The sequence below is a fragment of the Carcharodon carcharias genome, chromosome 3 (genome assembly GCF_017639515.1).
Source record: "Carcharodon carcharias isolate sCarCar2 chromosome 3, sCarCar2.pri, whole genome shotgun sequence".
NCBI classification, from domain to species: Eukaryota; Metazoa; Chordata; class Chondrichthyes; order Lamniformes; family Lamnidae; genus Carcharodon; species Carcharodon carcharias.
The window spans coordinates 36,048,678-36,061,016 of NC_054469.1; the positions used below are offsets into that span (position 1 = coordinate 36,048,678).

At 40.9% G+C, this 12,339-nt stretch overlaps 1 protein-coding gene across 2 annotated transcripts in view; it reads right to left on the bottom strand.

The window, feature by feature from the left end:
- Window positions 1–12,339, bottom strand: part of ncapg2 (non-SMC condensin II complex, subunit G2) — a 130,050-nt gene that overhangs the window by 92,988 nt on the left and 24,723 nt on the right. For both annotated transcript variants that reach the window (XM_041183125.1, XM_041183126.1), the window contains exons 7-8: window positions 8,774–8,868; window positions 7,829–7,898 (exon numbers count right to left, since the gene is read on the bottom strand). In XM_041183125.1, the coding sequence (XP_041039059.1) occupies window positions 7,829–7,898; window positions 8,774–8,868 (165 nt within the window). The remainder of the gene's footprint in view (window positions 1–7,828; window positions 7,899–8,773; window positions 8,869–12,339) is intronic.

A 12,339-nucleotide genomic window follows, 5' to 3' on the forward strand; every position in this document is an offset into this window, starting at 1 on the left:
GAGGCACGTCTCCTGCAACTGAAGTGAGAAAATAATGTCAACTGTCGATCCGCCAGCTCTGAAGCCATATCAAGCCCCAAGATAGATGCACAAGGTCAGGGTCTATAATCTGGTCAGAGCAACACGAGCAAAGACCTTCCCCATGATACTTAAGGTGATGCTTCCTTTATTGTTGCAGTCACTGTGATCCCCTTTGTTTTTGAAGTATTTTATCACTTCTTAACGATTTAGAACACACTCACACACGCTTCTTAATCCCAACTTCCTGTGTAAAACCAGAAGGTTCCTTTATTCTTTTTCTACACAAGAGGGCAATACATACAGGGTTTAGCACACCTCATTGGCAGTTTTTTTTTATATACCACTTCTTTTTAACTCTTTTTACCAAAAAAAGGGCATAACTGTTAAACACAAACATCACATCTCTTCCCCCTTTAGTCAGGAACAAATCAATCAGGCATTTGCAGATTTGCTTTGGTCCAGACAGGAGTGTTAGCTTAGGTATCTCAGTATGTTTGCTTACAAATGGAAGGTTCTGCTGTTCCACTTCTTTCTATTCAGGTTCAATAGTTGCAGCTACAGGTGCTACAGGTTTGCCAGTTGAATCAAGTTGGGTTTTACCAACTGGAGCAGAAGTTTCCCGGAAATCTTCCACTGTGACTGGAGATCCCTGGAAATTTGGTTCCTTAGATTTGGCTTCTCTAATCTAGTCAGCGTGTCTCTTCCAGATTCCTTAGGAAGATTCAACGTCATAGGTCAGTGGTCGTTGACGCTTGGCAATTCTTCCCAGGAACTACTTTGGTGTTCCACAGTACTTTCAGACCCAAACAGACTGATCCAGATTAAACTCACGAGCTGGTTTGTATCATGTGACCTTTTCTGATCAAGTTGCCTTGAACCAATCTTTCCTTTCAAATCCGAACACAGCAAATCCATTCTGGTATGCAGTCGTCTTTCAAACATCAGCTCAGCAGGAGATACACCTTGAATGTGGAGTTTTATGATACATCATTAAAAAGTTCTTCAGCTTCAACTTCCAATCTGTTTGCATCCTCCCCTTCAACATGGCCGTTTTGAATGGCTGGACAAAGTGCTCTGCTTCACCATTTGAGGATGAGTAGCAAGGCGAGATGAGAATCTGCTTGATCCCATTGTTTTTCAGGAACGTTTGAAATTCACATGATGTGATCCGTGTGCCATCGTCAGACACAATTTGCTCCGGCAATCCTAAAGTAGTGAACAGTTCTGGAGAGCATCAATGGTCTTTGTTGAAGTAGTTGACTTCATGGGAATAACATGAGGCCATTTTGTGTGGGCATCCACCACAATCAGGAACGCATGTCTGAGAAGTGGTCCAGTAAAGTCCACATGATGTTTGTGCAGGGTGCAGGAGAAGACTTCATTTCTTGCTCTTTGGCCTGCCCAAAACTTGTTGGTCTTCCAGTGCAAAGAGTTGTCCCTGACCGAGTGTTGCAGACTGGCACATTCCAAGGTCCAGGACTACGTGCTGAGGGATGCACTAAAGCTTGAGGCACCACAAAGGCGCAATGGAGAAAGGTCGCTATCTAAGACCTTTCTGCCATAGTGCACCGAAGGGGTTGGGAAAGGTATAGACTCCTCGGGCTGTATGGCTCACAATGAATGTATGCATTAAATACTAATTGTATTATAAATGTATTGAAGCACCTCAGAGTGCAACATGATGTATGTTGGTAACTCCAATCCCACTGCACTGACTGACTGTTTGTAATGACGCATTAAAATGACTATAACATTCATTGACTGTATTGAAGCACCTCGTGATCCATGTGTAAAAGTTGAATCTGATTGTACTTTTTGTGATGGCGATTTAGAAATGTTTTGTAACGTTCTTCCAGATATTTTATGAATAAAGTATATTTTTCAAAAAAAGAGACTTCATTTCTTGGCATGGAAGGTAATCAATCACTGACTATGCCTTCAATGTCTTTATCCAGGTGTGGCCACCATACATGTAGACGAGCCAATGCTTTCATTTTGACGATTCCCATGTGCCTGAAGTGAAGTTCTTCTAACATTTGTATTTGACATTTGGAGGATTAACAACTGATTCCCCATAACAAACAACCGTCTTGAAGAGTCAGCTCAAATCTACGCATGTAATAAGGTCTACGCTCAGTAGTCACTTCTTGGGGTGCACACCAGCCTGTATGTACAGGTAAACTTGAGGGCAAAGCAACCCTCTGCAGTTCCAGTTAAATTTGTTCCGCTTTAACAGGTAATATGTCTATCTGGTTCACATTGAAAGAGGTGACTTCACTTCGAGTTGTGGAGATGTGGTGTAACGGAAGTGCATCCGCATTTCCATGATTCTCAGTCGATTGAAATGTAATTTCATACTGGTAAGCAGATAAGATCAGTGCCCACCTTTGTAGGTGTGCAACGGCCAATGTGTCGGGGTTTGGGACTTCAGGTTAAGCAACCAGGTCAAAGGCTTGTGGTCTGGAATAAACATGAATTTATGCCCATACAAATATTGGTGGAACTTCTTGGCTCCATAGCTTAGTCCGAGAGATTCCTTCTCAATTTGGGCATAATTTTGTTCTGCCTTGTACAATGTGTGTGATGTATATGCAATGAGCCTTTCACTGCCATCAGAAAAAGTATGGGAGATGACAGCTCCAACATCATATCCAGATGTATCACAAGCCAGGCTGACAGGCAATTTTTCATTGTGCCAGGGCTATAGCAGAAGTGAGCTCTTGCTCTAGTTCCTTGAAACTTTCCTGACAGGCTTGCGACCAATCCCATTTTGCATTCTTCTTCACCAGGTTATTCAGTGGTGCTGCCTTGGTAGCCAAACTGGAAATGAACTTGCCGTAGTAATTCATAACTCCCAAAAACGACAAAGGTCCATAACATTCTTGGGCTGTGATGCATTCATCACTACCTCCACCTTTCTGGGTGAGGTTGAGGCCACTTTCATCGATCACATGTCCCATGTGCTCCACTGAGGGCTTCACTAAAGAGTATTTGGATTTTATAGCGAATGTATTTTTCCAGCCTACGCAGGCCCCTGCCTAGGTTCTCTAAATGAGTTGGGAAGCTTTTCCCAATGATGAACGTGTCATCTTGAAAGCAGATTACACCAGGGAAGCCCTACAGTATTTTGTCCATGGTCTGCTGGAATAAGGCTGGTGATAACGCGATTCCAAATACAGATCGACAGTTGACATTATTTTCTCACTTCAGTTGCAGGAGACTTGCCTCAAACAGCGCCGCTCACTCTATATTGCCTTCATAGATCTCAGCAAGGCTTTCGATCTTGTTAGCAGAAACGGACTCTTTAAACTACTGCAGAAAATAGGCTGCCCACCTGGACTTCTGGGAGTAATTTCTTCTTGCACATGCACAGTTTCATAAGTTACAATGGATCAATATCAGCAGGGTAAAGCAGGGCTGCGTCCTTGTCCGAACTCTTTTTGGCATATTTTTCTCCGTGCTGCTGTTATACACTTTTGGTGACTCAATTGAGGCTGTCTACCTGCATGCTAGAGCTGACAGCAAGCTGTTCAACTTCTACTGAATTTGTATCATCAACAAATTTTGCAACCATACTTTTGGTCCCTTCATCCAAGTCATTTATATATATATATTGTAAGAAGTTGAGGCCCCAGCACTGATCTCTGTGGCACACCACTTGTTACATCTTGCCAACCACAAAATGATCCATTCATGTCTTCTCTGTTTCTTGTTAGCTAGCTAATCTTCCATCCAAGCCAATATGTTACCCCTTACACCATGAGCTTTTATTTTCTGCAACATCCTTTAAATATCTGCCACTGCATCTCTATTGACCTCTGCTTTAACCAAATTTGCCAGTTCACTTTAGCTAGCTCGGTTTTCATGCCCTCATAATTGCTCTTATTTAAGTTTAAAAACACCCACTCTTCTCTCCCTCAAACAGAATGGAAAATTCAATCATATTATTGTCAAACATACTGTTCTAAGAAATTACCCAAAACATTCTATGAACTTATCTATGTTACTTTTGCTCATCTGATTTTTCCAATCTATATGTGGATTAAAAGCCCCCAATGATTATCGCTGTGCCTTTCTGATAAGCAGCCATTATTTCTTTCTTTTTACTCTGTCCTATCGTGTGGGTACTGTTAGATGGCCTGTACCCCACACCATCAAGTGACTTCTCTATTATTTCTCATCTCTACCCAACCCGCTTCTACATCCTGGTTTCTTCGCTATGGTGTTAGAACCATCATTAATTAACAGAGCCAACCCTCCATCTTCTCCTAGCTTCCAAATTGTCACATACCCTTAAGTATTCCGGTCCCAATCTATGTCATCCTGCAGCTATATTGCTGCAATGGCTATCAGATCGTACTTATTTATTTCCATTTGCATTATCAGTTCATCTGTTTTGTTTTGAATGCTACATGCATTTAGAGACAGAGCCTATAGTTTTGTACTTTGTAACCTCTAGCCTTATCTGCTGACTTACTCTTAGATTTGTACTCTCTCCCATCCTGTCATGGTCTATTTATCATTTCCCATATGAGTACCTTTCTCTCTTACCTTATCTTTAATCTTTGATCTACCACATCTTACCAAATTTGAAGCCCTGCCCCTACTATTTAGTTTAAAATCCCCTTTACTTCCCTAGTTATGCAGCTTGCTAAAACACTGGTCTGAGCACGGCTCAGATGTAGACTGTCCCAACAATACAATCCCTACTTTCCCCAGTGCTGGTGCCAGTGCCCCATGAACCGGAATCCACTTCTTCCACACCAGACTTTCAGCCACGTATTCATTTCTCTAATCTAACTTGCCCTATGCCAATTTGCACGTGTCTCAGGTAATAATTCACAGATTGACATGCTGCTTCTTAATTTGGTGGCTAGCTCTTCATACTGACTGTTGTGGAGTACCTGAGTCGACTAAGTAGAGTTAAGCAGCAGTTTTTATTTAGTATAAGAGTGCACACAGGGAACATGTCCTTTTAGAATGCTCTAAAACACAATTCAAAGTTACAGTTTCTGTTGGTTATATATACTATCCTTGGGATAACTCACTATTAACTCACAATGTTCTTAAATCCCCAGGGCCTGATAATCTATATCCCAGGGTACTAAATAATGATAATAATAATACTGATAAAGTCCCACATGAGAGGTTAGTATGTAAAATTAAAGCACATGGGATTGGGAATAATATATTGGCATAGATCAAGTATTGGTTAGCAGACAGGAAACAGAGTAGGAATAAATGAGTCCTTTTCAGAATCGCAGGCAATGATGAGTGGGTTACCACAAGGATCAGTGCCCCAGCTATTCACAATATATATCAATGATTTGGATGAGGGAACCAAATGTGGTATTTCTAAGTTTGCTGACGACGCGAAACTTGGTGGGAATATGGGCAATGAGGAGGGTGTTAAGAAGCTTCAAGGCAATTTAGAAAGGTCGAGTGAGTGGGCAAATACATGACTGATGCAGTAAAATGTGGATAAGTGTGAAGTTATCCACTATGGTAGGAAAAACAGAATGGCAAAGTATTATATAAATGGTGATAGATTGGGAAATGTTGATGTACAAAAGGCCCTGGGTGTTCTTGTACGCCAATCACTGAAACAAGCATGCAGGTGCAGCAGGCAGCTAAGAAGACAAATGGCACGTTTGCCTTCGTTGCGAGAGGATTTATGTGCAGGAACAAGGATGTCCTATCTAGGGTAGTGTATGCAGTTTTGGTCTCCTTGCCTAAGAAATGATATACTTGTCATAGAGTGCAGCGAAGGTTCACCAGGCTGATCCCTGCGTTGGCAGGATTATCATATGAGGAGGGATTGGGTTGACTAGGCCTATATTCACTGGAGTTTAGAAGAATGAGAGGGGATCTTATTGAAATATATAACATTCTGACAGGGCTGGACAGACTGGAAACAGGGATGATGTTTCCTCTGGCTGGGGGATGGGTCTAGAACAAGAGGTCACAGTCTTAGGATATGGGGTATGCCATTTAGGACCAAGATGAGGAGAAACTGCTTTGCTTAGAGGGTGGTGAGCCTGTGGAATTCTCTACCACAGAAGGCTGTGGAGGCCAAGTCACTGGATATATTTAAGAAGGAAATAGATAGATTTCTGGACTCGAAAGGTGTCAAGGGGTACGTGGAGAGAACAGGAGTATGGCATTGGGATAGAGGCTCAGCCATGATCATATTGAATGGAGGAGCAGGCTCGAGGGGCCAAATGATCTACGCCTGCTCCTATTTCCTACGTTTTTATGTTTACATATGTCGCCACAGCGAGACACTGCATAGGGCTTGCTGATGAAGAGGGTATCTACTGGCTGCAGAGGCTGACACAGTTTTTTTGAATTAGTTATACGGCTAGCTGTCAATGACAGGTGAATGCAAGATGTGACAAGCAGGCCAACCACGACGCACCACCAACTACACTGACATGCTTGATGCTTCACATCAACCAAAGACAGACTGGAATACACCTCAAGTACATGAAAATTAGTAGGCAGGTATGTTCTTGTCTATCAATGTTTGTTTAATAATGTAAATATTCACAGTAATTTCTGGAGTCACATGTAGGTCAGACTGGGTAAGGGTAGCAGATTTTCCTCCCTAAAGGACATTTTAAAGGACATAAAGGTCCAGTTAGGTTTTTGCAACAATTGATGACAGTTGTCATGGTCACCAGCAAGGAATAGTTTTATATTCCAGGTTCATTAATTGAATTCAAATTCTACCAGCTATCATGCCCAAGCATTCACCTCGGCTTCGGGATTACTAGTCCAGTGACATTACCACTGTGTCACCATTGCCCACTCCACTCCAATATAAAACATGCATTTCCATTTCTCGAAGGTTGTTGGGCAGAGAGAGAAATAATCCCAATAACTCTTAGAATACAGAATCACAGTGCAGAAGAGGCCCTTCGGTCCATCGAGTCTGCACCGACATGTGAGAAACACCTGACCTACTTACCTTATCCCATTTACCAGCACTTGGCCCATAGCCTTGAATGTTATGACGTGCCAAATGCTCATCCAGGTTCTTTTTAAATGATGTGAGGCAACACACCTCCACCACCCTCCCAGGCAGTGCATTCCAGACCGTCACCACCCTCTGGGTAAAAAAAGTTTTTCCTCACATCCCCCCTAAACCTCCTGCCCCTCACCTTGAACTTATGGCCCCATGTGACTGACCCTTCAACTAAGGGGAACAGCTGCTCCCTATCCACTCTGTCCATGCCCCTCATAATCTTGTACACCTCGATCAGGACGCCCCTCAGTCTTCTCTGCTCCAATGAAAACAACCCAAGTCTATCCAACCTCTCTTCATAACTTAAATGTTTCATCCCAGGCAACATCCTGGTGAATCTCCTCTGCACCCCCTCCAGTGCAATCACATCCTTCCTATAATGTGGTGACCAGAACTGCACAAGTACTCCAGCTGTGGCCTCACCAATGTTCTATACAACTCCAACATGACCTCCCTACTATTGTAATCTATGCCTCAATTGATAAAGGCAAGTGTCCCATTTGACATTTTCACCACCCCACTAACATGCCCCTCTGCCTTCAGAGATCTATGGACACACATGCCAAGGTCCCTTTGTTCCCCAGAATACGACAGACCTCTCCAAGAAAATAAAGTTTAATCTTAAGTCTCATTATCTGCAGATTATGGAAACACAGGAAAATATCTGACTTCATTCCTGGGCAATGCTCACATTACCAGCTAAAGGGTGTATAAGGTTTGCAGATGGTGAGGGCTAGCTTACGAGCATCATCCCTGGGGCTGGACAAGAGCAACACTCACCTTCAGAAACATTCCAGATGCCTTCTTCCAAGCTCTAAAATACACCTCAGCTATATGGGCCATGATAGACCTATAGGCAAAAATTCAAACACATGCTTTGTCATTTAAAGTTAACCATGGCAGAACAAGGACAATATTACAAAAAGGAAAAGGAAAAGACTACAAAATGCTGCTCCACTGATAGGTAGCAGTTCAAGAAAAACTCGAGTGTTGCATGGACTGGTTCAGTGCTTTGGATCTCCAACATTGTGCTCTGGAGGGTAGCACGACACACCTGAAATTCACAAGCAGTCCTGAATGACAGCCATACTATCAAGGGGTATGGGGAGAGAGTAGGAATATGGGTTGAGGTAGACGATCAGCCATGGTCATATTGAGCAGGCTCGAAGGGTCAAATGACCTACTCCTGCTACTATTTTTCTATGTTACTTGCAAAGTTAGAGTTAAGGAAATCTCAACATTGGAATATAAGCATCTACAGAGCTAAGACTAGACACTTTGCTGCTGGAAAAGCGATCACTTCTGCACCTCACAATGGAACATGCAACTATTAAAGATGAGAGAGCACAACAGCTGTCTGACTGTGGCCATTATAAAGAGCCAAGATCATGATAAGGAGATTATAATATTACACATAAAATAAAATAATTTGATCTAAAGCCTAAACAATAGTTATATAAAGGCAAACAATAAGCAGAGTGTTACTTTCTATTGATTAACCAACTCTTTCCTAAAGCCAAATTGCAAATGCAAAAATTGTAATTCGATAATCAAAACTCAAGAATATCTAACATTATCTCTCAGTTTAAGCGATCATCAAATTTTAAAAACTGCCTAAATACAATTCTTAAAATTAATTCACTCTCATTGCTACATTTAAACTAATAAGCAATGCATGCTTTTCCTGCCTTAACCCAAAGCCCTGCCCCATTACTTTGTTCATACTTAGGAAAGAAGTGCAGCTGGTTCTTAATGGTACCATGGACCATCTTGATGAATTCCACATCCCAGCTAAACAAAAAACTTAAAAAACGCCTTCCCTGAAAAGAAACAAAGAGCAGTGAGAACTTACAAATGAAGAAAAGGAATGGAAAAAAAGTGCATTTATATAGAGCTTTTCATGACCACCAATAGCTTTACAACCAAAGAAGTACTGTTGAAGTTTACTCTTGTTCTGATGTAGGAAATGTGGCAGCCAATTTGCTGTTGGTAGGTTTCGGTTCTGATGAAAGGTCATCAACCTGAAACATTAACTCTTTCTCCCCACAGATGCTGCTTGACCTGCTGAGTATTTCCAGCACGTTTTGTTTTTATTGTTATTGTGGGAGTGTATTGTACAAAATGTGACAATCACCAGATAATCTGTTTTGTGATGTTGATTGAGAGATAAATATTGGCCAAAGCTCCCCTGTTCATCTTCAAAGTAATGCCAAGTGATCTCTTACATATATGAGAGTCAGCTTAACCTTACATCTTAAAGACAGCATCTTCGAAGTGCAGTATTCCCTCAGTACTGCATTGGAGTGTAAGCCATGGTTTTTTTTGTGCTCGAGTCCTGAAGTAGGACTTGAACCTGTGTCTCAGAGGCAAGAATGCTAAAGCTGAACCATTGGTGACACACAGGCGCAAAAAAGTGAAATCACTCTATAGTGATTTAATCCTTGAAATTTATTCTGAGAGCAAAACAGCCATAAACATTCACATAATATAAAAGAACATACATTTTAAAAACCGTCATCTTGTTTGGCTAGATCTTAAACCACTTTTCACTAATATTTAAGTTATGAACAACAGCTACTTTGCAATGTTTTGGTGATTGGACTGTGCCAAGTACCACTTGTTAAATTAATGAAATAAGCGAGAGAAGCTAAACAATTTTCAGCTTACTATTGAAGCAGCTAGCTGCTGACCCATCAAATTAGTTATCTTTGCTGTATTGCTGAAGCTATCCTTTAAAATATCAACATTCTTCCTATCCAGCTTCACTGAAAACTATGAAAACTGAGAATCAAGGTATAGAAAACTGACCAGAGATGCAACAAATTAGAATGAGGCTGCTGCCTCCTGGTAAATTTCAAGACACATTTTGGTTGCCTTTTAGATGATTACAGAATAACTTAATTTTAATCTATTTTCCTTAAAGTGTAAAACCATCCAAATATTAGTGACTTCTTACAAATAAAGAGCTATTTTGCAAGTGTAAAAGCTTTGAAAATACAGAATTTAAAACAACAGCAAAGGAAAATATTTAAATAGACAACCAATAGGTGGCAGGATTGCATAACTTACTCAAGCTTCAAGACAGAATGCCATAGAGCACAGGATGGAACCTACATTAATTGGTTCTTCTCACAGCAAATTGACAATTAGGGATGGAGGGCAGTACATCTATGTGTTCACCTACTGTAAAAGGAGGCACTTCAATTGGATGAGTAACTAATGTTTTGTTATGCTTCCTCATGACCAAGTTAAGAGCAATAAATTGCTCATCAGTCAATTATTATCCAGGAAAGAGCACAGTAGAGTACAAGTGAAATCAATAAAAATCCAGGATAGTAAAGGTCATTCAGCCCATCATAGCTTATTCCTCCAGTATCCTAATTTTTTCTTCCAAGCATTCTGCTACATTGTGAACATTCACATAATGGAAAAATTGTGCATAATTCCACATTCATGGTCAAATATCTTATTAACTGAGCTGCTGAACTCACCCCAGTACCGTTCCAAGTCTCCTACCTCCTATTGCTACATAAGCAATTGAATGCTGTTAGATATTTTGTACCGAGACAGTCTAACACTTCAAAAAAATGTTGCTGTGAGGCAACAACAATGAAGGGAGAAAGAGCTCCATCATTAATTGAAGGAGAACATTGTGCTTCAAATCTAAGGGGACAGAAGAGGTCTAGCATGAGCAAGTGGTAAGGAAGGACAGCACCAACATAAATTGAGGGGCCGGCAGAAGGGAAGATTCAAAAAGAATGGAAGGGAAAAGAAGAGAATAGCAGGCGTGAAGAAAAGTATCAGTTTGTACTGTGAAGAGTGGGAGACAGATATCGAGGAAAAAAGTTCCATCTTTAACTTGAGAGTGTACAAAATGTGGCAATTTGAATTGTATCAGAGGGGTAAAAGTGGAAAATTGAATTGAAGAAGAAAACTTCCAGTGTGAATAGCTGGGGACTGGAGGTTCGAGGGACTGCAGAGAACCAGGAACAGAGTGGAGAGAAGAGTGCCAATATGAATTGGGACATTTGGAATTGCACTTCTATGAGCTGGATGTATTGGAGTTGGGGGGACTTCATTGTCTTTAAAGTATAAAAGAGAATTCTGATCTGCATTTCCTAATTAATGTTGACTTTTTTTTTTAAGGATGCATAGCTTCAGACCTCATATAGAGATCATAGAATTTATCACACAAGCTGGCATTCAGCCCATCATGCCTATGCTGACTTTGAAACATCTATCCACTTAGTCCCGATGACCTGCCCTTATTCCATAACATTTAATTGTTTATCTCCAAAATATTTATCTACTTCACTTCTCAAAACTCACAAGTATTCTGTTTCCGCTACTGTCTCTAATAAGGCAATCCATCATTTAAACTCCTGTAAAAAAAAACCCAACTGTTCCCTTCATTCTTAAATTTTAAGACAAACTTGCATTTATATAGTGCCTTTCACAATCTCAGGGTATTTCAAAACACATTAGATCCTTTGAAGTATTCTGTTGCAGCGCAATCACTGTTGTAATTTAAGAAACGCAGCAGCAAATTTGCATACAGCAACCTCCCACAAACCACAATAAGACAACAATCAGATAATGCATTTTGAGGTGTTGGTTGAGGGATAAACATTGGTCAGGATACCAGAGAGAAATCCACCACTTGTCTTTGAAATAGTGCCATGGGATCTTTCAAGCCCACCAAGAGGCCAAAGAGGCCCTCAATTTAACATTTCATTCGAAAGTTTGCACCTTAATATTGCATTGGAGTACTCTAGGGACTGGAATTCAACTGTCTGACTCATTGTGTTACAATTATGAGGCTTATAAAATTATGTTTTGGGACTATGTCTTCAAATTTGGGGCAAAAAGAAAGGAGTCGTTTGATCTGTGCTAAAGTCTGCCTCACAATAGGCCTGGTTAATTGGGCTGTTAAATATTAGAGGAAAACCTATATTGTTTTCCTGGGAAGGTGCAAAGTATTCATACTTGCAGATAATGGCCAAGGCATCTGTGATGTCAATGGAGAGACTTTGGGTCTCCAAGACCCAAGGAACTGTTAAAAATGTCAGGTTGTAAAAGGGTATGCTTTGAACGATCCATTTGATTCCAGGATAGGATAGATTTGGGGTCTGAAGAATAGCTAATGAGCATTTCTATCTGGATACAAGACCCATGTGATTCACAATGCTATTGAGAAGGGGGCAGAGGAAGCCATTGTAAAGATCAGGTTACCGGCTCTCCTAAAATATTACTGAATGTCACAGACAGGTGAGTTAGTCTGTTAGGGTCTA